General features: G+C 37.5%; 1 protein-coding gene across 7 annotated transcripts in view; it reads left to right on the top strand.

Annotated features, from left to right (window-relative positions):
* Positions 1–22,082, top strand: part of LRP1B (LDL receptor related protein 1B) — a 748,913-nt gene that overhangs the window by 658,567 nt on the left and 68,264 nt on the right. For all 7 annotated transcript variants that reach the window (XM_053405851.1, XM_053405869.1, XM_053405860.1 and 4 more), the window contains 14 exons: positions 86–205; positions 2,606–2,719; positions 2,947–3,096; positions 3,520–3,642; positions 5,159–5,278; positions 6,579–6,707; positions 6,854–6,976; positions 8,743–8,883; positions 10,219–10,406; positions 11,865–12,048; positions 13,436–13,521; positions 15,166–15,288; positions 18,142–18,323; positions 20,201–20,400. In XM_053405851.1, the coding sequence (XP_053261826.1) occupies positions 86–205; positions 2,606–2,719; positions 2,947–3,096; positions 3,520–3,642; positions 5,159–5,278; positions 6,579–6,707; positions 6,854–6,976; positions 8,743–8,883; positions 10,219–10,406; positions 11,865–12,048; positions 13,436–13,521; positions 15,166–15,288; positions 18,142–18,323; positions 20,201–20,400 (1,983 nt within the window). The remainder of the gene's footprint in view (positions 1–85; positions 206–2,605; positions 2,720–2,946; positions 3,097–3,519; positions 3,643–5,158; positions 5,279–6,578; positions 6,708–6,853; positions 6,977–8,742; positions 8,884–10,218; positions 10,407–11,864; positions 12,049–13,435; positions 13,522–15,165; positions 15,289–18,141; positions 18,324–20,200; positions 20,401–22,082) is intronic.

Below are 22,082 nucleotides of genomic sequence, written 5' to 3'. Positions count from 1 at the left end.
AAATTCCAAAACTTACTCTCATCTAGCCATGTTAATAGGAAGGTTATGTAAATAAAATAATAGTCTTTGTATTTTAATTTACCAGAAAATAGAAGCTGTCGAAGAGGCTTTAAATCCTGTTCTAACCGTCGCTGTATTACAACTGATCAAGTGTGCGATGGCAAAAATGACTGTGGTGATGGGTCTGACGAAATAGGCTGTGAAGGTATTTTTTTTGTTTGTTTCTTTTCTTGCAGTATAATGTTTATGAATTCTAGTATTTATTAAATTTCAAGAATCTGTGAGTGCCTCAAACCAATGACCAAATATTTATTTTCACTGACTACCAATAAAAGTCATATCTGAACTCCAGAATTATAATTCAACACCACCACCCCACCCCCAATTCCAGTCAAATATTTCAGTCAACATATTTTGTCGAATAGCTGGTATGTAGAAATAAGCGTCTGCAGGCATTTTTCACTTTCAGCAGCAGTCCTAGGTGTGCAAAATAGGCCTCTGTAGGTGAAAATCGAGCAGTTCAGAGTGCAAACCCAATGCTACTACATTGTGCACTGTTTACCAATGTTGTGTGAGACTGATTTCAGATATCCCTGAATCTCCACCCCAGTGAACAGTACTTTCAAAATTGTGAATATTGTCAGTTCAATTTCTGATGTGTCTACTGTAGTTCTACTTTGTTCTCAGACACTTACCTTATTTCTATCCTATAATTCTATCTTACTTAATTTAATTTTTGTCTGGCTTAACCAATGAAAAAGCAGACTCAAGACTGTAACTGTGGCAAATCACCTTTTTTTCTTTTTTTAGTGCACAAAGTGCAATGGCATTGTGAAATGATAGGTTTGTAGAACGTACAGAAAATACCGTATTTTTTGCTCTATAAGACTCACTTTTTCCCTCCTAAAAAGTAAGGGGAAATGTGTGTGCGTCTTATGCAGCGAATGCAGGCTGCGCAGCTATCCCAAAAGCCAGAACAGCAAGAGGGATTGCTGCTTTCACTGCGCAGTGATCCCTCTTGCTGTTCTGTCTTCTGAGATTCAGAATAATTTTTTGATTGTTTTCCTCCTCCAAAAACTGGTCTGGTGCATCTTATAGAGCGAAAAATACGGTAAAACTTATTCTGTGAGGTGAAATATGTAAAAAGAAAGTAACGTAAGGCAACTTGCATATGATAATATTTAAAGCATATCAAATCAATTGGTTATAGTTGGATGGGGAAGAGAGTAACTGGGACCACTGCTTCATCAGCGATTCTTCAGGCAGGGCACTTTGGCAACACTCCAGTGCTGGCTTGCAAAAAATGTGTTATGCTTTCCCCTTTGTTTTTTGCTTTACAATTGTTTGCTGAGACTCTTGCCATGATGCCACGGTCTCAATTAGTCTCACAGAAAGCAGCACAAAATTGCAGAAAAGTCGCAAGCAGTTTATATAAAAATGGCAGACATAATGCCATCTATCTTAATCCACCATGGGTGCTCTGCTAAACCTACCATAAGTACTGGGTATTTAGGCCAAGTAGGGCCGAGATTAGCACAATTGGATACACATTATTTTACAAAAATATGTGTGTGCAGTTTTAAAGTCCCTTTTCAGCTTCTCTCAGCTCAAGCTGATCAATATCACTGCTTTTCTTTTCAGACTTGGAGGTAGAGACTTAATAATGCACAGCATCTTCCTTAAACATGCAGGAAATGGCTGCAATTAGAATAATAGGATCATAGAATTGTAGAGGTAGAAGGGGCTATGAAGGTCATCTTGTCCAACCCCCTACAATGCAGGGATCTTTCGCCCGGGAAAATAACGGACTATGGGATGAAGAAGCAAGGGGTATATAAAATGCCATAGGGGTATTTGCTTGCATCTTGAACAGGCCAACCCTAAAATGTGCTTTTCTGGGCCATAGTCATGATGTGTGTGACTTCAGAGCTGTCTTTCCCATTAGATTTACTGGTGCGTTGCGCCAGGGTGCCGACCTCTCAGAGGCGCCCCAGCAAGTGGGGGAGCTGTGCGGCTTTGCCGGCGGCCTCCCCTTTCCCTCCTGCATGCCCGCCAGCTGCGCCCCATCAATCATATGGCTGGCGGGCGTGCAGCTTCCTTGCCAAGCCCCTGTGGGAGGAGAGCGATCCCCGCAGAGGCTTGGGAAAAGGTCAACAACTCTGGGAAATGGGGGGGGGGGCGCCGGAGGGATTTTTGCACCATGGCGCCGGATATGCTTAAGACGGCCCTGTGTGAATTGTTACTTTTAAACAACACACATTTAAGCATTGTACAGTGGTACCTTGGGTTACATACGCTTCAGGTTACATACACTTCAGGTTACAGACTCCGTTAACCCAGAAATATTACCTCGGGTTAAGAACTTTGCTTTAGGGTGATAACAGAAATCGTGCTCCGGTGGCACGGCAGCAGCAGGAGGCCCTATTAGCTAAAGTGGTGCTTCAGGTTAAGTATGGACCTCCGGAACAAAATAAGTACTTAACCTGAGGTACCACTGTAATTAATTTAGTAGCAGCTTTAAACTTAAATATCCCAAACCTTGCAAATTATGTTTATATCTTTCTTTCTTCCTCCCCACCCACCCACCAAACACTTCACCCTGTAGTTTCAGGATGTACTTCAACAGAATTTCACTGTGCAGATGGAACTTGCATTGCAAAATCAGCGCAATGCAATCAGATTGTGGACTGTTTGGATGCTTCTGATGAGAAAAACTGCAGTAAGGAATTTAGTTAATTTTTCATTTGTAACTATTTGTTTCTTATACTACACCAATATATAACTGTAAGTTTAATTAATTTGTGTGATGTAATTCAATTGGTAACAGGGAATGCTGTGATTGTGGGAGCTAAATTAAGCAACCACTGTCAAAGAAATCACAGTGATGAGATCCACACTGAAAAGAATATATTCTAATGTGTGCCCATTCCGTTTTATGTACCTCAGATAGCACAGACTGTGCTCACTTCTATAAACTTGGAGTCAAATCTTCAGGATTTATTAGCTGTAATTTTACATCACTTTGTATACTACCAGAATGGATGTGTGATGGATCTAATGACTGTGGAGATTATACAGATGAACTTAAATGCCCAGGTAATCATGGAAATAAAAACAATTTCTATATTTATTCATGATAAAGAATTATTCATGAGTGGCATTGTTTCTTTATTGTATGTTGAGTTTCTCTTTAACAAACCTGTATATGGAGCACTCCTGCATATAGGAGGAAGTGGCAATGTTGGTGATTCCTTCAGTGCCCTGAGAAACTGGTCTGGACAGCTGAGGAACTGTGCAAAAGAATGCAGAAGGTGGCATGGCTGCATGGGGAAGAGAAAATGGGCAAATATTGCCTCTTCCCTTTCTCCTGTGGGAGCCTTTGCTGGATCAAAACCCCTTCCATGAATGGAAGGAGCCCTTCTATTTAGTGGATCGAACCCAGATTATCTTTTCTATGTATATTTCATCCAAAATTCCATGACTACCAGAAACAAATGGCTTCTTTTATTTTATTTGCAGTTCGAAACAAGCATACATGTGAAGAAAATTATTTTAGTTGTCCAAGTGGGAGGTGTATTTTGAATACCTGGGTATGTGATGGTCAAAAAGATTGTGAAGATGGAAGTGATGAATTGCACTGTGGTTAGTATCTTACCTCACTGTTGTTAGTATCTTTGAACCATGGATGTTTGTGCAAAGGAGATGTCAATTGAAATCTCTGCAAGAAAAAGAATACAATTAAACTAAACTGGTATTTTAACAAATCTCAATAAACAGCTTGAAATCCTTGCAAATTATATAGGCATGATACATAGCAAACACTTTATTGTATAATTTGGTCATTTAGGCTCTAATCATATACATATTTACCTAGATTGTAATCTAGTATAGCTCCGTAGTGAGTGATGCAGTTAGGATCTTTGCCCCACAGTCCAGCCCCCTGCAAAGACCATCAGAGAGCAGCATAAAATAAGTCATATAAAATCTGGTAATGGTGGGAGGGAGGAGAGAAAGAAATGTTGTGTGCTGTGCAACTGAAATAATACATGTTGACTTCTAAAGGAGGGATGCAAGAAGACCATTCATTCCAGAGTCTAAAATTACCTAGGGGCTGACTTTGAAGTGACATGTATAGGATTCTGCTGTTAGGTTCCTTTGCTAGAGATCAACAAACTTATAAATATATTTTGGTGTGATTAGAGTATGCAGAGGAGGTGGAGGTAGAGGTGGAGGAGAAGGAGATGATTTCCATAAATTATTCCTTACTACTTTAGTATCCTGGAAAGCTGTTCTGGGGGGATGGAGAACTTTCTGGAACAATGAGAAACATGTCAGTGGAGGCTGCAGAAAGACAGATAATCAAAATCTGCCTTGCTGCAGGACTCCTCTGCAATTTCAGTGGGTTTGATATGTATTAGTATGGTGTAATGTCCCTCACTGAATATTTAGTCCCTCAAAGATCTTTGCCATTTTTCTTGTGAGAACATATATATATATATATATATATATATATATATATATATATATTACTGTTAGATTACACAGAACCATACAAGTTCAAGCTGTTAAGAAAGTTTGTAATTATTTTGATCTTAGAGCTGTTTTGTTTTTTTACAATATGTTCGTGAAAACTTAAAATACCTTTAGTAGTGGGCAAAAGTATTCACATAATATGTTGTAGGATATTTGTTTAACATAAGATTACATTTTTAAATGCTTGTTGGAAGGCATGCATATGTGTCTTTTCCTCTACGTAGCTGTTTTTGAATAGTAGAACAAGAATTATTTTTATTTACATTTGTTAAAGATGGGAGGTAGTTTATAATGTGATTTAAAGATATATAAACAATCTTAACGAAGACAGAAGTGCCTGGCGTGCTCTGGTCCATGGGGTCACGAAGAGTCGGACACGACTAAACAACAAAACAATCTTAACAATGCCTGGAGAAGCTGAGCAAAATTCCATTGGCTCTTTAGGAATTTTGAAGGGAATTTCCAGATGGGCAATATGTGAAGTGAACTTCATCGGAAATTTCTAGGAAGAATTTTGCTTGTCAATAAGGGGGGGGGGGAGCATGCTAGTTTTTTTTCATAGTGTTGATATTGAATCTGTTCCTATTGAATATATGCAACACCTATCATTTACATGCCCTTGCAGATTCCTCTTGTTCATGGAATCAGTTTGCTTGTTCTGAAAATAAGTGTATCTCTAAACAATGGATTTGTGATGGGGAGGATGATTGTGGAAATGGCTTGGATGAAAGCAAACCTATATGTGGTGAGTACTACGATGATACAAATATGAGCTTGGGGTGCACATTTCAAAATTACTTGACCCTACCCTGTTCATTCAGTCAACTCAATGAACAACCACCAGAAATAAGTATTGGAGCGTTATCATATTCTGTAGGATATAAGAAATATATGTAATATTTGGTATCCATTATAACACATATGGTATTGTGCAGTAATAAGAACTTGATGAGCAATATCCAAGTTCTTTGAACTAGTAGTGGCTGGTGGGGCTGTGCAGGCACAGCTGTGTTGCTCTTCTGACTTCCTAATGCTGTGCATCACTGCCAGCTACTGAGAAGGAAGGAAAAGGCAGTAAGGAGCTCAGCACAGTGTAGCACAGAAGTGGACACAACCCTACAATCTCAATGTTGCGCCTGCACTGTCCCTGCTGAGCAGCGCAGTCCCACCCATGCATGTCCCTGACTGCTACTTACTCAAATGTATTGTCTTTGTTGTTTGACTTCAGATTTTAGAAATCATTAAAGAAAATTGTAGTATATGTTATTTTATTTTTTAACAAGGCACTTCAGAATACAGTGGTGCCTCGCAAGACAAAATTAATTCGTTCCGCGAATTTTTTCGTCTAGCGAATTTTTCGTCTTGCAAAGCACGAAATCCCATAGGAATGCATTGAAAATCAATTAATGCGTTCCTATGGTCAAAAAAAGTCCAAACAAAGCCAAATTTGGTACAACAAGAGTTTATTAAGTGCTCTTTAAAGTCACACATACTGTAAAGAGCATTTCAAAATTCAAACCCATAATTTTTTTAAAAAAACAGCAGAGTGGCCCAATGGTCACAGAAAATAATAAAAATGCAGAAAAAAATACACAAGCTTCCAGATTCTTGCAAACCCCTCCCCAACACCAAGTCCTTGAATTCCAAACACCCCAACCCAAAATCCAACCCCCCCAAAAAAAAGTTTTAAAAGCTTAACTTACCAAATGGCTGCAAAAGAAGTTTTGGAAAAGCTTCAAAAATCACCAAAGTCTTTAAAAACCTCAAAAAAGGCTACTATGCACACTGCGTTCTATTAGTTGCTCCTTGAAGTCAAGTCGCAACTGTATTAACGGTGTTAAGAAAAAGGAAACAAACTTGCAAGACGTTCTCGTCTTGCAAAGCAAGCCCATAGGGAAATTCGTCTCACGAAGCAGCTCAAAAAACGGAAAACCCTTTCGTCTAGCGAGTTTCCTGTCTTGCGAGGCATTCGTCTTGCGGGGCACCACTGTATAACTTTCGTACGTAACAAATAAAATTTAAATCATACCATTTTTTTTTTCCAGGCTCCGTAACCTGTGCTTCAGACATGTTCAGCTGCTTAGGTTCCTATGCCTGTGTTCCTCAGCACTGGCTTTGTGATGGTGAAAGAGACTGTCCGAATGGAAGTGATGAGCTTGCCACAGCAGGATGTGGTATGAACCATTTTGCAACATACATAAATAAGATGAGGAGTTGCTGTATTTATCTGTACCACTGTATTGGTGGCTGACAGTAACTTGACATTTTTCCTTTATAAGTTGGTGGTTCACTGTCTTCCGTTCCATTTTCTTTTTCTTAGCTCCTAATAATACTTGTGACGAAAATACTTTCACATGCCGCAATAAAGTCTGCATTCCCAAGCAGTTTGTATGTGACCATGATAATGACTGTGGAGATGGATCGGATGAATCGCTAGAATGTGGCAAGTATAATTTTTTTACACCTGAAAGCTTCAGCAAGGAAGGAGGCACTCTTAAGATACTTTTGGGCCTATGTCATTTGGGGCTTTAATGTGAGCACCATGAAGTGGGTGTGGACCCAAACTGGCAACCAGTACAGCTGTTTTAAAACTGGAGCTATATGAGTTTGAAATGAAAAAATAGACAATAATCTGGCTGCTTCATTTTGAACCAGTTGAAATTTCCAAGTTCACAAAGAAAGAAGTTCCAAAGGAATGTGCTTACTTTTGCTTTTTCTAATATATTTTCCCCCTAAAATATTTTTCCCTGAAATAAGTTTCCCTAAAATAAGGCATTAGTAGTAGTACATTGGTGCACTATAAATGGAGCATTGTGAGAAGCTTAGGCTGCAATCCTATGCACACCTGGGAGAAAGTCTGTTAAATTCAATGTGAGTTACTGAGGACACCTGTATGAGATTGCACTGTTAATCTCTGATACAGAGACAGGTCTTAATGCTGAAGTTTGTGTGCTCTGTATCTGTCTGCTGACAAGGATAAACTCCCCACAAATAGAATAAAATCGTTTGAAGAAAGTAAGTTAACAGGTTTTAAATTTCTTCTTCTAAGGAAGCAATGCTCATATTCCTTTAAGATTTCTGTAGAGAAAATCTTTGCCTTTTCAGAGCAATTTGTCAATGTATTAAAACTGTTTCTAAGAAGCACCAGATATTTGATCTCTTCAATATGTCCAATTTGACAGAATGTGGAATCCAGTCAACTTTAAATAGACCATGGAGTTATCATTTATAAATAAGTCGCTATGTATTTCTCTTGAAAATATACATTTCACATTTGCCAGTAAAATCAAAGAACAAGGGGGTAAACAGGTATTTCTTTGCTGTGGATAGAGTTTTGGATTTAGAAATTTCAGAGCTTGGGATAAATTGGAATTGAGCCATAATACTTATTGGGTGGCTTCAGCCAGGTTACTGCTTAACTCACAGCAGAATAATTTTGAGTAAAGAACTCTAAACTGATAAATGTATTGGTTAGTATCTCTTAGAGGGGTGAATGGCACTATTTAGTGGGAAGAAATCCCAATGAAAATCCTTGTTATTATATATTTTACATGGCTGTTTATTTGTATATAGTTTACAATTTTATATATGGATATTTTATGATGGCCTATACTTGTAATGCCTAATAAATGTTTGTCAAAGTAAGTAAGAAAATTTATTGTTCTAAACTCAAACCTTTTATATTTGTCATATCAGACACATTTCTAGTCTGTCTTCACAAACTAGTTTCAGTGTAGAATTCTAGATCATGTGAGTCCAGGCTACAGCCATTTTGCAGACATGTCCCAACCCAATCATATTTAGCAGAGATCCAGAAACTGTTAAATCTGCTACTGTAGTTGCTCATGAAGAATTGTAAGACCTGTGTGCCCTGTTTCATGGCTGGAGACTGTTCTGCTTTGTCAGAGTAGTTACAACAACTTCCAGTCATTGAATAGGGTGTTGTGGCCCTGTAACTCCTTGCTAAAAGCTGTTGAAACTGCTCCTTTGGGCCATACCCAGGTCACCTGTAGAGGCACAGCAGCAAAGAAGGAGGTGGATAGTTTGGTTACCACTATGGCTGAAGTTTGCATCTGCTAAGAAAGACATCTGCAAAGTAGTTTGAAATGTTCTATGGATCAGCTCCTGTTTGAAAAAGATAGATAGTACCTTTTTTGGAATATAAATATTAGAGGTCCACATTATTAATGTCTGGCCACTCTTTTTTAGGCTATCGTCACTGTAATCCTGGAGAATTCAGCTGTGCAGATGGAAGATGCCTGTTAAATTCTCAGTGGCAATGTGATGGAGATTTTGATTGTCCAGACCATTCTGATGAACATCCAATTAACATAAAATGCAGAAGCGCAGGTTCAGCCTTTAAAATATTTTTACAATTAAATATATGTGTAAAATAATTTAGCACTGTTGTTAAATAATAATGTAGTTTTTAGTAAAATTTGGTATTTGTGGAGTGTTGAGAGAACATTCAGGCCACAAAGAACTAAGGGAGGATCAAATTGTCCAATCCAGGGCTAGTAACGTAATTGCACAGCAAAACTATAAGCCTTGCCCTATCTCTGTTCAAAATCTTGAACGCCAAAACTACAATTGCATCCTGAAAACTGCAGGTGTGCAAATTTGCATATTTGCAAGGAACACAAGTCCTCGGTAGTTCCTCCACCCTCAGAAGCTTTGGGGTTGGTGACCGGGAAGATGGCATTCTCTGTGGCAGCCCCTAAGTTGGGGAACCCCAACCCACACAGAGATGAATCTGGTGCCTTGTTTATACAGCTTCCAGTTAATGATGAAGATGTATCTCTTTACCCTGACTTTTGACATTTGAAGTTTATATTTTTAGGACACACCTTACTTCTGCAATTATAAGCTATCTAAAGCTGTTTTTATAGTATAGTGTTTTAATGTTGGAATCTGTCCTGGAACTTTAAGGTGAAGGGTGGGCCATCATCATCTTTAGTGAGACAGTTTGGTACTGAATCTGCCTTGGATACCCTGATGGATAATCTCTGTTAGAAGGACAGTGGGAGTATAACCCTGTTGCTGTTACAAGATCTCGCCTTGGCTTTCGACCCTCCTGGACTGTGTATGGGAGATGGATATAAGAGGCATTGATTTGTGGTGGTTCCAGGGGAAGTTCCAGAAAGGAGCACTGGATGAGAGTTTCTCAGCCCCCTGGATCTTAAGCTGTGGGGTGCTGCAGGGCTTGTTGTTGATGATGATGATGATTATTCTTCCTATGCTTTGATCTTCCTGCAGAGGCAGGACCCTCTGTTCCATATTTTGCAACATGAAGGCCTTTCCCCTCTTTATGCTAAATAGTTGATAGACAGGAGGGAACTCAAAGGGCCAGATGAAATCCAGCTGAGGGCCACACTTGGGCTATACATATAGGTGTTGGAGAAAAGGAAATATAGACAGAACTTGTATTTACTATTTGAAACAAACCAGCAGTATGTTTATGACTAATCATAGTTACACTGACTGGTGATGCAATCCAGTGAAATTGATGACAAACTTTCTATAAATGGAAATGGGATATGTAAACAGAATATGAAAGGGCTGGACTGAATTTTCACAAATGATCTGTTTCTAAATTAAGATGCGGCCCACATGTTAATCCTGACACATCTCAACGTGTTCATTGCAATCCATTTGTGTCCTTTCCCTCTTGTTTCTTATTTTTAGAACAGTCATGCAACAGTTCCTTTTTTATGTGCAAAAATGGCAAGTGTATTCCCCAAGAAAATGTTTGTGATACTAAACAAGATTGTGGTGATGGATCGGATGAGAGAAACTGCCATATTAACGAATGCTTGAGTAAGAAAGTCAGTGGCTGTTCTCAAGATTGTCAAGATCTTCCTGTTGGGTACAAGGTTGGTAGTCCTGGTGTGTAAAATAGTACGTTATAAATAGAGTTTTAAATCTTAAATTTGACTTGCATATGTACCATAAACATTAGAATTTGACACTTCCTGGAAAAGAGAGCACACCTTGTGCTCACCAGCTTTTGCTATTCCATTAATATAATACAGAGGGTATTAGACTCTATGACTAATACTAGATTTAGTTTTATATGTCTTGGGGGCTGAATGTTTCATGGAAAGCCAAATAAACTGAAATATGTCTGAATATCTTGATATGCCTTTCTTTTGGTCAGAATAAAGGATTATTCTCCTCCTCCTAATGCTTTTGGACTGTAGCTCCCATCAGTCCCTCCCACCATGGGAATTGTAGTGCAACAACTTCCAGAAAGACACAAGTTCCCCACCTCTAATGTAAGGCTATGAGCTAAATATTTTGGTGGTAGTAGTGAGAAAAAGAGAAGCATACTGAGGGAAGCAGCAAAGAAAAAAAATGTATAGCAATGTCAGTCATCTTGAAAATATTTTAATTGTTCATCTTTTACTTTTAAATGTTAATCTCCCACAAAGTTTTGACCAGGTTCACAATTAAAAGAACATTAAAACAACTACAAAATCATGTGAAACTAGTCCCATCACACTGAATAACCAGCAGAAATATCAAAATAACACCAAAAAATTAAATATATGACAAATTTAAAAATGTGTTTAGAGCTTTTGTAAATTAGCATGAAGACTGAGCTTGATTATACTCACCTTTTTGAAGTGGGAGGGGGGATGAAATTTCACAATACTAGTCCATTGGCTTCCCCCAGTACTTTTGTATGAGTGCTTCTAGCATCTCATGTCTAGTGGCTGGGAAATGGTGAGAAAAGTATGAGAGAAAAGTAGAAGAGAAAAGATCGGGAGGAAAGAATTGGAGGTGGTATGAGGAATATTTTCCGCTAATGTTCTTTAAAGCATGTAAGGGAAGGTCTATCTATATGTGTATGTATGTGATGGGGAGAGCAGAAGTTGCTGAAAAATATTTCTACCTCCTGGCCAAGTATGTGTGGTATGAAAAGCTAGGTTCCTCTTCTCTGCCCTGCTTTGGCCCAGGAAAGAGCAGGATGGTAAATATTAGTGTAGCATTTAGCAATGGAGGCAAGGAGATCACAGTCATCTGTATGCTTTGGGTAGATCTTCACAGTCCACCTCTAACTTGTATCCTCAAACCTTGCTACCTCTTCTTCATAAAGCGGGCTTCAGAATTTCTTGTAGAAACATGCAGCAGAAATATAAAACTTCTGCTATGGAAAACCACCTGGAGAGGAAGACTTGGTCTGAATTGTCTTTTAAAAGTTATTTTAGATGCTATATTACTAGGTTTTAAACAACATTTTGATCACATTGAAACCATGCCCATGCAAGGAAGAAAGTAGGTACTCTCAGGATGTCTGATGTATAATTTGCTTTTATTTTTCCTTGTAGTGTAAATGTTGGCCTGGCTTCCACATGAAGGACGATGGCAAAACATGTGTGGATATTGATGAATGTTTGTCTGGCTTTCCGTGCAGCCAGCAGTGCGTCAATACGTATGGAACCTACAAATGTTTGTGTGCAGATGGTTATGAAGTGCAACCTAATAACCCAAATGGCTGCAAGTTACTTTCAGGTATCATTTGCTTACTTGGCTTCCAGAATTTTACTGACTCAGTGCAGTTAAGTTTAGTCATAACTAAGTCCCATGGAAAGCAATGCAACTTAAGTTAGTTTTGACATTTTCCTTTAGTCATGCAGGTTTAAGACCTAAACATACTTTGTTCAAACAAAATTAACTGTGTAATGCACAATGTATTAAACTTTCCAGTACTAACCAAACTGTCTTAAGGCATACTTCTTCTTAGGTAAAAATAGATGTTTGTCCAGATGTGAGCATCTTGTCCCATCATTTGTTTCACATTATGGGGTTGGAACTAGAGAAAAGCATGTGAAAGGGTGCTGGAGGAAGCTGACTTTCCTTCGCCCTTTGCCCCGGCAGCTCCTCCATAAATCCTCTCCTGAGGGTCAGCTAAATGGGGCCTACTGGGACAGGCTGTGGTGTGGGGGCTGAGGAGGAAGGAGGGTCCCTGGAAATTGAACGGATGCACCTTTCACAAGCAGGAGAGGGCTAGTGGGAATAGAATTAATGCAAATGGTCTTTAATGTTCAGTAGGCCCAGTTGCAAGAGACATGTATTGTTGGGAAATTAGAGGGAAACATTCCACAAAATGGAAGAAACAGGCCAGGAGTGATCATGGCAACACCACCATTCTACATGCCATTTGAGTAGCCCAGAACTGATTTGCAAAACTGACTCTCTGAAAATCTGTCACTCTGAAAATCAGGGCTTAGAGTGGTTTGAATTTGCTCAGCATTCCTTTTATTGTAAATTTCTTAAATATTATTCTAAGGTTGTGCTGAGAATAACTTACTAGGAAGTTCCAATAAAATTAATGGGGCTTCTTTGTGATTACACATGTATAGTATTGCACTATAAATGTATTTTTTAATGTACAGTAGCTCCAAGTATGCTTCACATGCACTTCATTTACAGAAATTTTGAATTATTAAAATGTAAGTTAAATGTATTTTCAGAACTATTCAGCTCACTACTCGCTGAAAATTCTGGCATGCATTAATTTGGACCTTTCTGACTTTTGAATTTTCCCCTTTCTTTAATGTCAACTATTACTTATCACCTATTTGTCCCTTAAAAGCCAGGCTGAGTAGCTGTGCTTAAATTCATTTTGGAATTGAAATTATTGAGAGTGCTAATACATTTTCTGTATTACAAAGGCTAAATTAAAGTACTCTGAAAGAAATGCTAATTGAATCTCTTGTTCAGATTATGACGCATCATTGATCTTACTTGAAATATTATGCTTTTAATGTTTCTTTCATCCACAACACTGTTCACAGCATGTAGCATTTTATTTTTCACTACTTGTATTTCTATTCTTGAAGTTCCATAAATTAACTTAAATGCTAGCATAGTATTTTTCTCCTTTCGCTATATTTAGATGAAGAACCTTTTTTAATTCTGGCTGACCATCATGAAATCAGAAAAATCAGTACTGACGGATCCAACTACACTTCATTGAAACAGGTACAATTCCAATTATCATCTAATTAATACTTAAGAATCTTAATACTCATTGCTCTTTAGAATGCTTGATGAACATAAAACCACAGTCTTAACTGCACTCCATAGCACAAAATAAGCTATGGACAAGGTTGGCTGTGAGCAATAAAAGTCTGTAATTCAGTTGTTGTATTTCTAGTAACTGTAAAGGGCTATAATAAATGAGGTTTCTCTTTATTACACTTTCCTTTGTCACCTTACTTAATTATGTGAATGGACCACTCGACCTGATATGAATATGTTAAATCTAATTACTATTCAGGTCCCAATATCCTGAGTAGCCATTCCTGCTGAAATGTTTTTTTCCTACAAATAAAGTTCCACTACCAGTGTCTATTTTCATGAGCACCAGTCATCATGATATCATGTGTTATCCTACTCTAATAAGACCCATATTTCTACTGTGAATTGCATCCCATTTTGTAAATGTATAATCACTCTAAGTATTTCTGCTAGAAATACTGGACCATGTATTCCAAATGCAGTTTTTAATGGACTTTTTTTCTGGAGGGCATAAATATTAAAATATCAGTTGATTGGAATTAGAATATGTTAAAATTTTGTGTCTGGGTTTGTTTTTTTAAGTTGACCAATGTTTAAGTTGTTTCAATGCCTCCTACTGACTCTCTTTATATTCGGAATCTGTTTCTTTTGTTAAGAATTAATAAAGCACCTAAGCCAGCTTGGCATACTCAAAGGATGAATTCTTTCAAAATCCTGTCAATTTTGTCAAGAACATTTGATTCATTAACTGTGAGATACTATGAACAGCATCTATTCTCCCTTCCTGGAGAATCCCCCCATTTCCCCCAGAGCTTGTTCTCAGAAACTACATCAGAGAGTTCCCAATTTGAGTGTTATGTGATCTAACTTCATACTTCGAATGGAATCCTGAATAATTTCTCCTGCACCTGCTTTTGCCTCAATAGGCAAGCAAAGAGGCAGACACATAAGATGGGCTTGAACTGGGACACTTTTATTTAGATCTTAAATTGAAATCAGTAGAGGGGGATGACCATGGGGCAAGAACTAACTTAACTAACTTAACTTAACCATTCATTATTATTTCACAAAATCCATTATCCTTTGTGTTTGATTCCTGTTATATTCTTTTTAAAGATACAGAATGTGGTTCACAGATTTTGTTAGTGATGCTGCAAAAAATTCAGAACTTTGGGAGATCAAAGGTCCTGGAAAATGGCCTTGCAGCCAAATTGGACACTACCCCCCCTCCACAGAAATTGTGGAATTCCAGGTGTTTAGTAGATGTGCTTCAATGTGCTTTTTTTTAGTACAAACCTTACTGCTTTCTGACTTGGGGAAAAAATTGAATTTGTAACACATATATTAACTCAAAGGGGAAGTTAATTTCAGGTTATTTATATTTATCAGTTTAAATAACATGTGAGTGCCACAATCGAGCAGTCTCATTTCAGCATCATGTTCTATTAAAAGATATAAATCAAACTTGAAAATATACAAGACATATATTATACCAGTTATATACACTTTTGATTAATCTTTGATTATTTATCTTGTCAGAGTTGTCATCTTTGCTGTATTAAATGGCTTATGGAAAAACCTGGTTAATTATTTTTTCCTTTTCAGGGTCTGAACAATGTGATTGCAGTAGACTTTGATTACAAAGAGGAGTTCATCTATTGGATTGATTCCAGCAGGCCAAATGGCAGTAGAATAAACAGAATGAATCTGAATGGAAATGATGTCAAGGTGATTAGAAAGTAATCATGGAATTATAAACATTATTTGGGTTCCTACTTAATATTATTATATGCCAAATAGGGTTGTGCATTTGCACAACTTAAGCTAGTAAGAATTATTATAAATACAAAATAGCATATCTGTTCTTTATTTTTATTTTTTACTAGAGATCAACTGGGCTCAAATCGTGCAGATAGTTTATTCAGCTAATACATGTCCAGTTAAATGTGTGGTTAGATAATTCTAATAGCAAATAAAAATGAAGATACTGTTACAAAGCTGTATGTCACAATGTGATTGAATGAAGTCAAAGCAGCTTGTTTTATTTGATTGGTTAGAAAAGTCATTTGAGGATGCTGATTGAATTTATCCTGTATGTTTGCAACTTATTTTTCTTAAAAAGTTATTGGTGCAAAGAGTTTTTAAGCCCCATGCCTTGCTTGCAGGGCTCTGGGATAGTTGTGCAAGGTCTCAGGACGCTCCTGCAACCAGTGCTTTTTTCCAGGGGGTACTCAAGGGTACAGGGTCGCGGATGGCGCTGTGGGTTAAACCATGGAGCCTAGGACTTGCTGATCAGAAGGCCGGCAGTTCGAATCCCCGCGACGGGGTGAGCTCCTGTTGCTCAGTCCCTGCTCCTGCCAACCTAGCAGTTTGAAAGCACGTCAAAGTGCAAGTAGATAAATAGGTACCGCTCCGGCGGGAAGGTAAACGGCGTTTCTGTGTGCTGCTCTGGTTCGCCAGAAGCGGCTTAGTCATGCTGGCCACATGACCCGGAAAAACTGCCTGCGGACAAACGCCGGCTCTCTCGGCCAATAAAGCGAGAGGAGCGCCGCAACCCCAGAGTCAGCCACGACTGGACCTAATGGTCATGGGTCCCTTTACCTTTACCTTTTTACTCAAGGGTACACAGTACCAGCACCTCTTTTGTTGTTGTTAAACAGTAACAACTTCATGGTGAGTGCCAGCACCTATTTTTCTAGTGGGGAAAAAGCACTGCAGGTGATACCTTTTAAGATCTCAGATGGCCTCTGTGTGGGATGACGAATGTGTGGCCTTACTATTAGGTGCAGAAGTTGTACATGAAGTGGCAGTGGTACAGCCCATCCCATGCAAGGGCACAGCTGTAACTGGATAGTTGCCCTTGATAGCTTCAGCATCCTGGGCCCTCACTGCAGCAACTACTCAGTCAGAAACTTCACTGGGTCATTCCATAGCAAGTGAGCCAACCTTTTTACCTCATGTCATCCAATTTCCTTAATATTTTGTACACTTGTTGAATGATCAAAATTAAGTTCAAATCCAAAGTTTTGTTTTTTTTAATCTCATCCTGTTTTTGAGTTATGAGGGTTTGAAATTTGGGGGGGGGGGATTTTGGCCTTGCCAGACTACAAAAAAGCCTTAAAAACTCAGCCTGGATATTTCAAAACTAAAAATACTGATCTCTTCAGAACTTCATGGACTTTAATATGATATATCACATGATGGGCTTACTTTAGATTTCAAAGTTAAATTACAAAATTTAAAAAGTGATTAAAAATGAATATGATTTTTTAAAATCCAAAAAAATATATTATTTAATATTTCTAAGAGCTATTTGCAAAATTTAATATTGGGATCTCAATGAGATCACATTTTAAAAAAATATTTTGTACATACATATCTGCCTTATTTGGGTTCTGTTTAGGATCTTGGAGTAAAATATAACAGAATAAACAAGGCTTAAAACTATAATATCAGGCATTTCATATCAGGCATTTCTTTAGAAAGTTATTCAGTTAAAAGGCATTTGAAAGGCTAGTCAGGGTTTTCTTTTAAAAATGTGTTCCAAACCAGAGTGATAGAATTAACAATAATAAGTTAGAATTCTTTGGATTTAAACTTAGTTTTGCTCATTCAACAAGTGTACAAAATATTAAGAAAATGGGAAGACATGAAGTATTGGATCACTTGATATGGAAGGACCCCACTTTGTTCTTGAAGTCTAACAGTAATGGTGGTTGTTCCTGTCTTTTATCCTGGAGCACCCACTGACAGTTACACCTAAAGAGGTATTTCACATGCTCCAGGTGTTTCTAAGCAATCAGCCCACTTTCCATACTATATTTGATTCTGGGGGGCTTTCACAGAAGCAGATTACAACATGGCATGTCTTCCTGCTTGCCAAAATCAAAAAAGTGAAAAGCAGCAGTTCTACTGGACATGTCTAGTGTCTAAACTAGCAGTTTGGATATCAGCCTGCACTTGGAGAAAAAGGACTAAAAAATTTAATTTAGGGTTGCCATATTTCAAACAGTGAAAATCCAGACAGAAAAGTTGTTGAGCCTTTTTTTAGCTTTGCCCAAAGTTGTGGAGCTTTTCTGGCAAATTCTGGCTATTTTTAAAGAAAATTGCCAAAAACAACACAGCCGACATGGGTTGCCATATGTCCAGATTTTCCCAGCCATTTTAGCAATTTCCGCCCAGACACTGCTTCCAACTACAGTATTCCAGATATGTCCAGGAAATTCTGGGCATATGGCAACCCTATTAATTTACTATTTTAAAATAGCTTTCTCAAACCAACCTGGGTTTTAATTTAGGCTCCTCTTTGTTGTTTTTAATATTCTTTAAGAAAAGCATAATTCCCCTCAAATACCTTGGGAAATTTGGTCTGTAATCTTATATACTCTCTTTGAGCACAACAAAACTTACTTCTCAGTAGATATACAATTAATTGTGCTGCCAATTACGAAATCACATTTGTCAAGTGTAATATCATTTGTTTCTCTCTTGCATCTTTTAAATATTTTTCAAGAATAAGAAATGGATTCTGTTCTTGTTTTTCTGTGTATTCCACTACTTATACAATTTTAATTTCTCTAGGTAGTTCATAACACAGCTGTTCCTAATGCACTTGCAGTTGACTGGGTTGGAAAGAATCTCTATTGGTCTGACACAGAAAAAAGGATTATTGAAGTATCAAAAGTCAATGGCCTATATCCCACCGTTCTTGTGAGCAAAAGGGTGAAGTTCCCTAGAGATCTCTGTTTAGAACCTCAAGCTGGGTATGGAACTATATTACAAACTAATTATGTTAATTGATCACATCTGATTAGGAGAATGTGGGTTCTGAGGTTAGTTTATGAATGTGTTTAACCGTTACAAAAGACATCTCAAGTATTTATCATAACATATTTGAAAATTCCAGAATGGAAAATTGAAATATCCTTTTCTCCTCTGAAGGCAGAAGGAGGGTTAATTATGTGACCTGACAGAGATATATTTGCAATAAGTTAAAACTTTGCAGCATAATATCATTAAGAGATGAAACATCCTTAAATAAGATAATTAAGGAGTAAAGCTTCCCCTATATTTAAACAATTATGCTTCAGAATAAGGAATTTTTTTACAATTAACGAGCAGATGGATCCCTCAATTAAAATTAATACAAACATCCAGTAGATCTTAAGAATTTGGTAAAGCTTTTTTGTTCCTTGACAAGATGTTTTGCTCCAAATTATACCCAGTGACATATTTTCTTTGGGCATTATTTCTCTGGATGTTACAAGCCAGGACTGTAGCTATTTATTAGAGATATCAGGCAAGCCAGCTTTGGTCTAGCCTGGAAATTAGCTTTGGGAGCTCTCATCTCAAAGAACAGGTGAGCAATAGTGTTCACATCAAAGAACAGGCAAGCAGTAGGATTTCCTGATTGACTCTGCCAAGCACCCAGCCATCCCTTTGACATCTGGTAGGGGAGAGAAAAAGGGCCTTCAGCGCTGGGTTGCTGTTTCTCACCTAACAGCTTTTGGAGCTGCAGCATCTTCAAATCAATAGTGATGTCTTTATTCATTATACATCTTAGGCACCTGGTGAAAATGTTCCTCTTCAACCAGGCCTTTGTCTGATTAACATTCTATGACTCTATGTCCTTTTAAATGTGTGTGGGGGGGAGCAAGGGGTGTTATTGCTTTGTTTTGTTCTTGTTTTTATTATGTATTTGTGTTTTTATGCTGTGAACTGCCCATTGATTTCAGTATGCAGATTTAAAGCCCCTGTGGCCATGGAAATGGATGTGTAACATTGCATATAGATAACACAAAGTGTTCTTTTGTTTTCAGCTGCCCCTGACCAATATTTTAATTGGCCTGAATTAATTTTGATTAAGTGCACTTTAGAAATCTTATTTTTGTTTCTGCAGTAGTGCCTATCCTCCTCCCCTCCTCAGAAATGAGCAGAGGCCTTTTCTAATTTGGGGGGCAGGTGGTGGTGGAAATAGCTCGCCTTATCTTATGTGACTCGTGATCCACATGTGGGTCACTTGTTTTTCTTTTCTGGTGCAAAATATCAATATTTGTGAACTTGTCATTTGATTGATAAAGTCAGGATCTTCCTGCAGAATCATTTGCTCAAGCAACAATAACAGCCCTGCAATGTGTGATTCTGTTTTCTGAGACAGTACAGCCAAATGAGGTCTTATGGGGACATCATTCATATGCTCATTACATCCATATAAATTGGGGTGGGGATCTTTTATTAACAATAGCATTAAGATGTGGGTGAAGGGCATTGAACCCTTCTCTCTCCTGAACCATATTCCACCTTAATCCTTTGCTCCAACTGAGGGGAAGAGGATATAGGACAGTGCATTCCTTTTATTGGTAACATTAAGATTGCTACCACCTGGTTTCAACTGGAGTCAACAAGTGAAAAGAAATGTGGCTACCACCATAGAGCCTAGTTTGTAGATTTTCACTCTTTGGACAAGTAATATAATCAGTGAGCTCTATATTTACTAACCAGCAGTAGTACTTCCTAGTTAGAATGTTTAAGGATTGCAGTAATAGAATAATTCTTGATCCCCTGATTATACACATATATTTTTTTTCTGACAAATACATTTGTATCAATAAACAAAATAGTTATCAATTTTATTTCCTAGATATTTGTACTGGATTGATTGCTGTGAGTATCCTCACATTGGCCGAGTTGGCATGGATGGCTCCAATCAGACAATTGTGATAGAAACACAGATATCTAGACCAATGGCTCTTACAATAGATTATGTCAACAGAAGACTCTACTGGGCTGATGAAAGCCATATTGAATTTTCTAACATGGATGGCTCTCGTAGAAATAAAGGTCAGTTGCTCTCTGAAACAAAGTTCAGACATTTTGTTATTTAGCTAGGTTTTTTATGCTCATTATAGAAGTGAACGTATTTCTATCGACTACATTTTCACCAGTAATGTATGCTAAGAAATCAGAATACTGCATATCAAAGAGGATGGAAAACATGAGACTGTAGCTGGTTTTTAAATTTTTTTTTAAAGCACTACTCAATTATCCTATCCAAAGCTAAAAATACTTAATACAGACATAAAAGGGGAGAAAATCACCAGTATAAGCATAAAACATTTATTTTCATTCATTAATGAAAGTGCAGCCATTAGTTCTTTTAAAATGACAGTACATATGTGGTTCAAGAAAATGTAACTCAGGAATATACAAAAACCAATGAGTAAGAATATATAAAGACCAATTAATGACGTGCATTTACTATTTTTTTTCTATTCCTAGCTATCTTTCTCTAGTATAAAAATCCAGTGAAACAGAGTTTAAAAAATCCAGTCATTTTTTATATTTCGTTTACTGGGTTCCATTAGTGCAAGTGCCCTCCAGATGTTATTGGACTATAATTCCCATCAGGCCCAATCAGCATTGCCCCTGATGAGTTGTAGTTCAACAACATCTGGAGGGCAGCATGCTGGCTAATTCTGCATAGTGTAGTTCTAGAGATCTTCACCTCCTTAATCAACTGTAGTGATTTGAGAATTACTGCTGTGACACTGTGACTCCTGTACAAAACTTATTGATATATATATGCACAGCAAATGTACATGCGCACATGTAAGTACCAAATATTTTTATTTGTTACTAGGCAAGCTTGGGGGATTATTGCTACTAAATTGAGAACCCAGGCAGCAAATGGTTGACAGATTGAGCTGCTAATTTAAATGAAGACTTTGCTGATTTGAATCTCGCCTTATTAGTTGTTATCTGGGAATTGACTGTCTCATAGCATCAGGTCACATCTAGAATAAAGGAGTAATATTATTGTCTATCAGGATTATAATGGGAATCACTTTTCACATATTTACCAATTTATTTCTTGTGAGCATGGTTTGATTTTTTTGTGTATATTGTCAAAATTGGGAAAGTTCAAATGGGGAGTTAGCTCTCAACTTCAAAGGGCCCTATTTCTAACCTCATAGTGCTTGGAAAATGAGAGAGTTGTCTCCCAACTTGGCTTCTATTCATGAGGCAGCACTATACTACTTCTGCAGCTGACATGAAATAGTCAAAGCTCTATGGAAGACAATGGAGGTTCATACATATGAGCAATGATGGACTTTTCTGAATTCACCTAACTTTTACATTTTTTATTCAAATCTCACAAGTAATGTATTCAAAATCATATTTAAAAACATCAATATTAGTTTATAAATTAAATATTAGTCAATATTGAACTGTCTGCATATTTTGAAAAAATATAAGAAGTACGTACACAGGTTGTCATAAAGAGTATATAATTTAATGAGTGAGATTCAGAACATAATTTTTATAGATAAAACGGTAAATTACATATGAACCCTTGATTAAACCTTTGACAAAATACTCAAAATTATGCTTTCCATGGTGAATAGTTTAATTTACAAACTCATTTAATGGACTTCTGTATACAGTGGTACCTTGGTTTAAGAACAGCCCTGTTTACGAACTATCCGGTATATGAACTCCACAAAACCGGAAATAGTGTCCTG

The sequence above is a fragment of the Podarcis raffonei genome, chromosome 1, assembly GCF_027172205.1.
Source record: "Podarcis raffonei isolate rPodRaf1 chromosome 1, rPodRaf1.pri, whole genome shotgun sequence".
In the NCBI taxonomy this organism is placed as follows: domain Eukaryota; kingdom Metazoa; phylum Chordata; class Lepidosauria; order Squamata; family Lacertidae; genus Podarcis; species Podarcis raffonei.
This window is presented reverse-complemented; position numbering and strand designations above follow the sequence as displayed.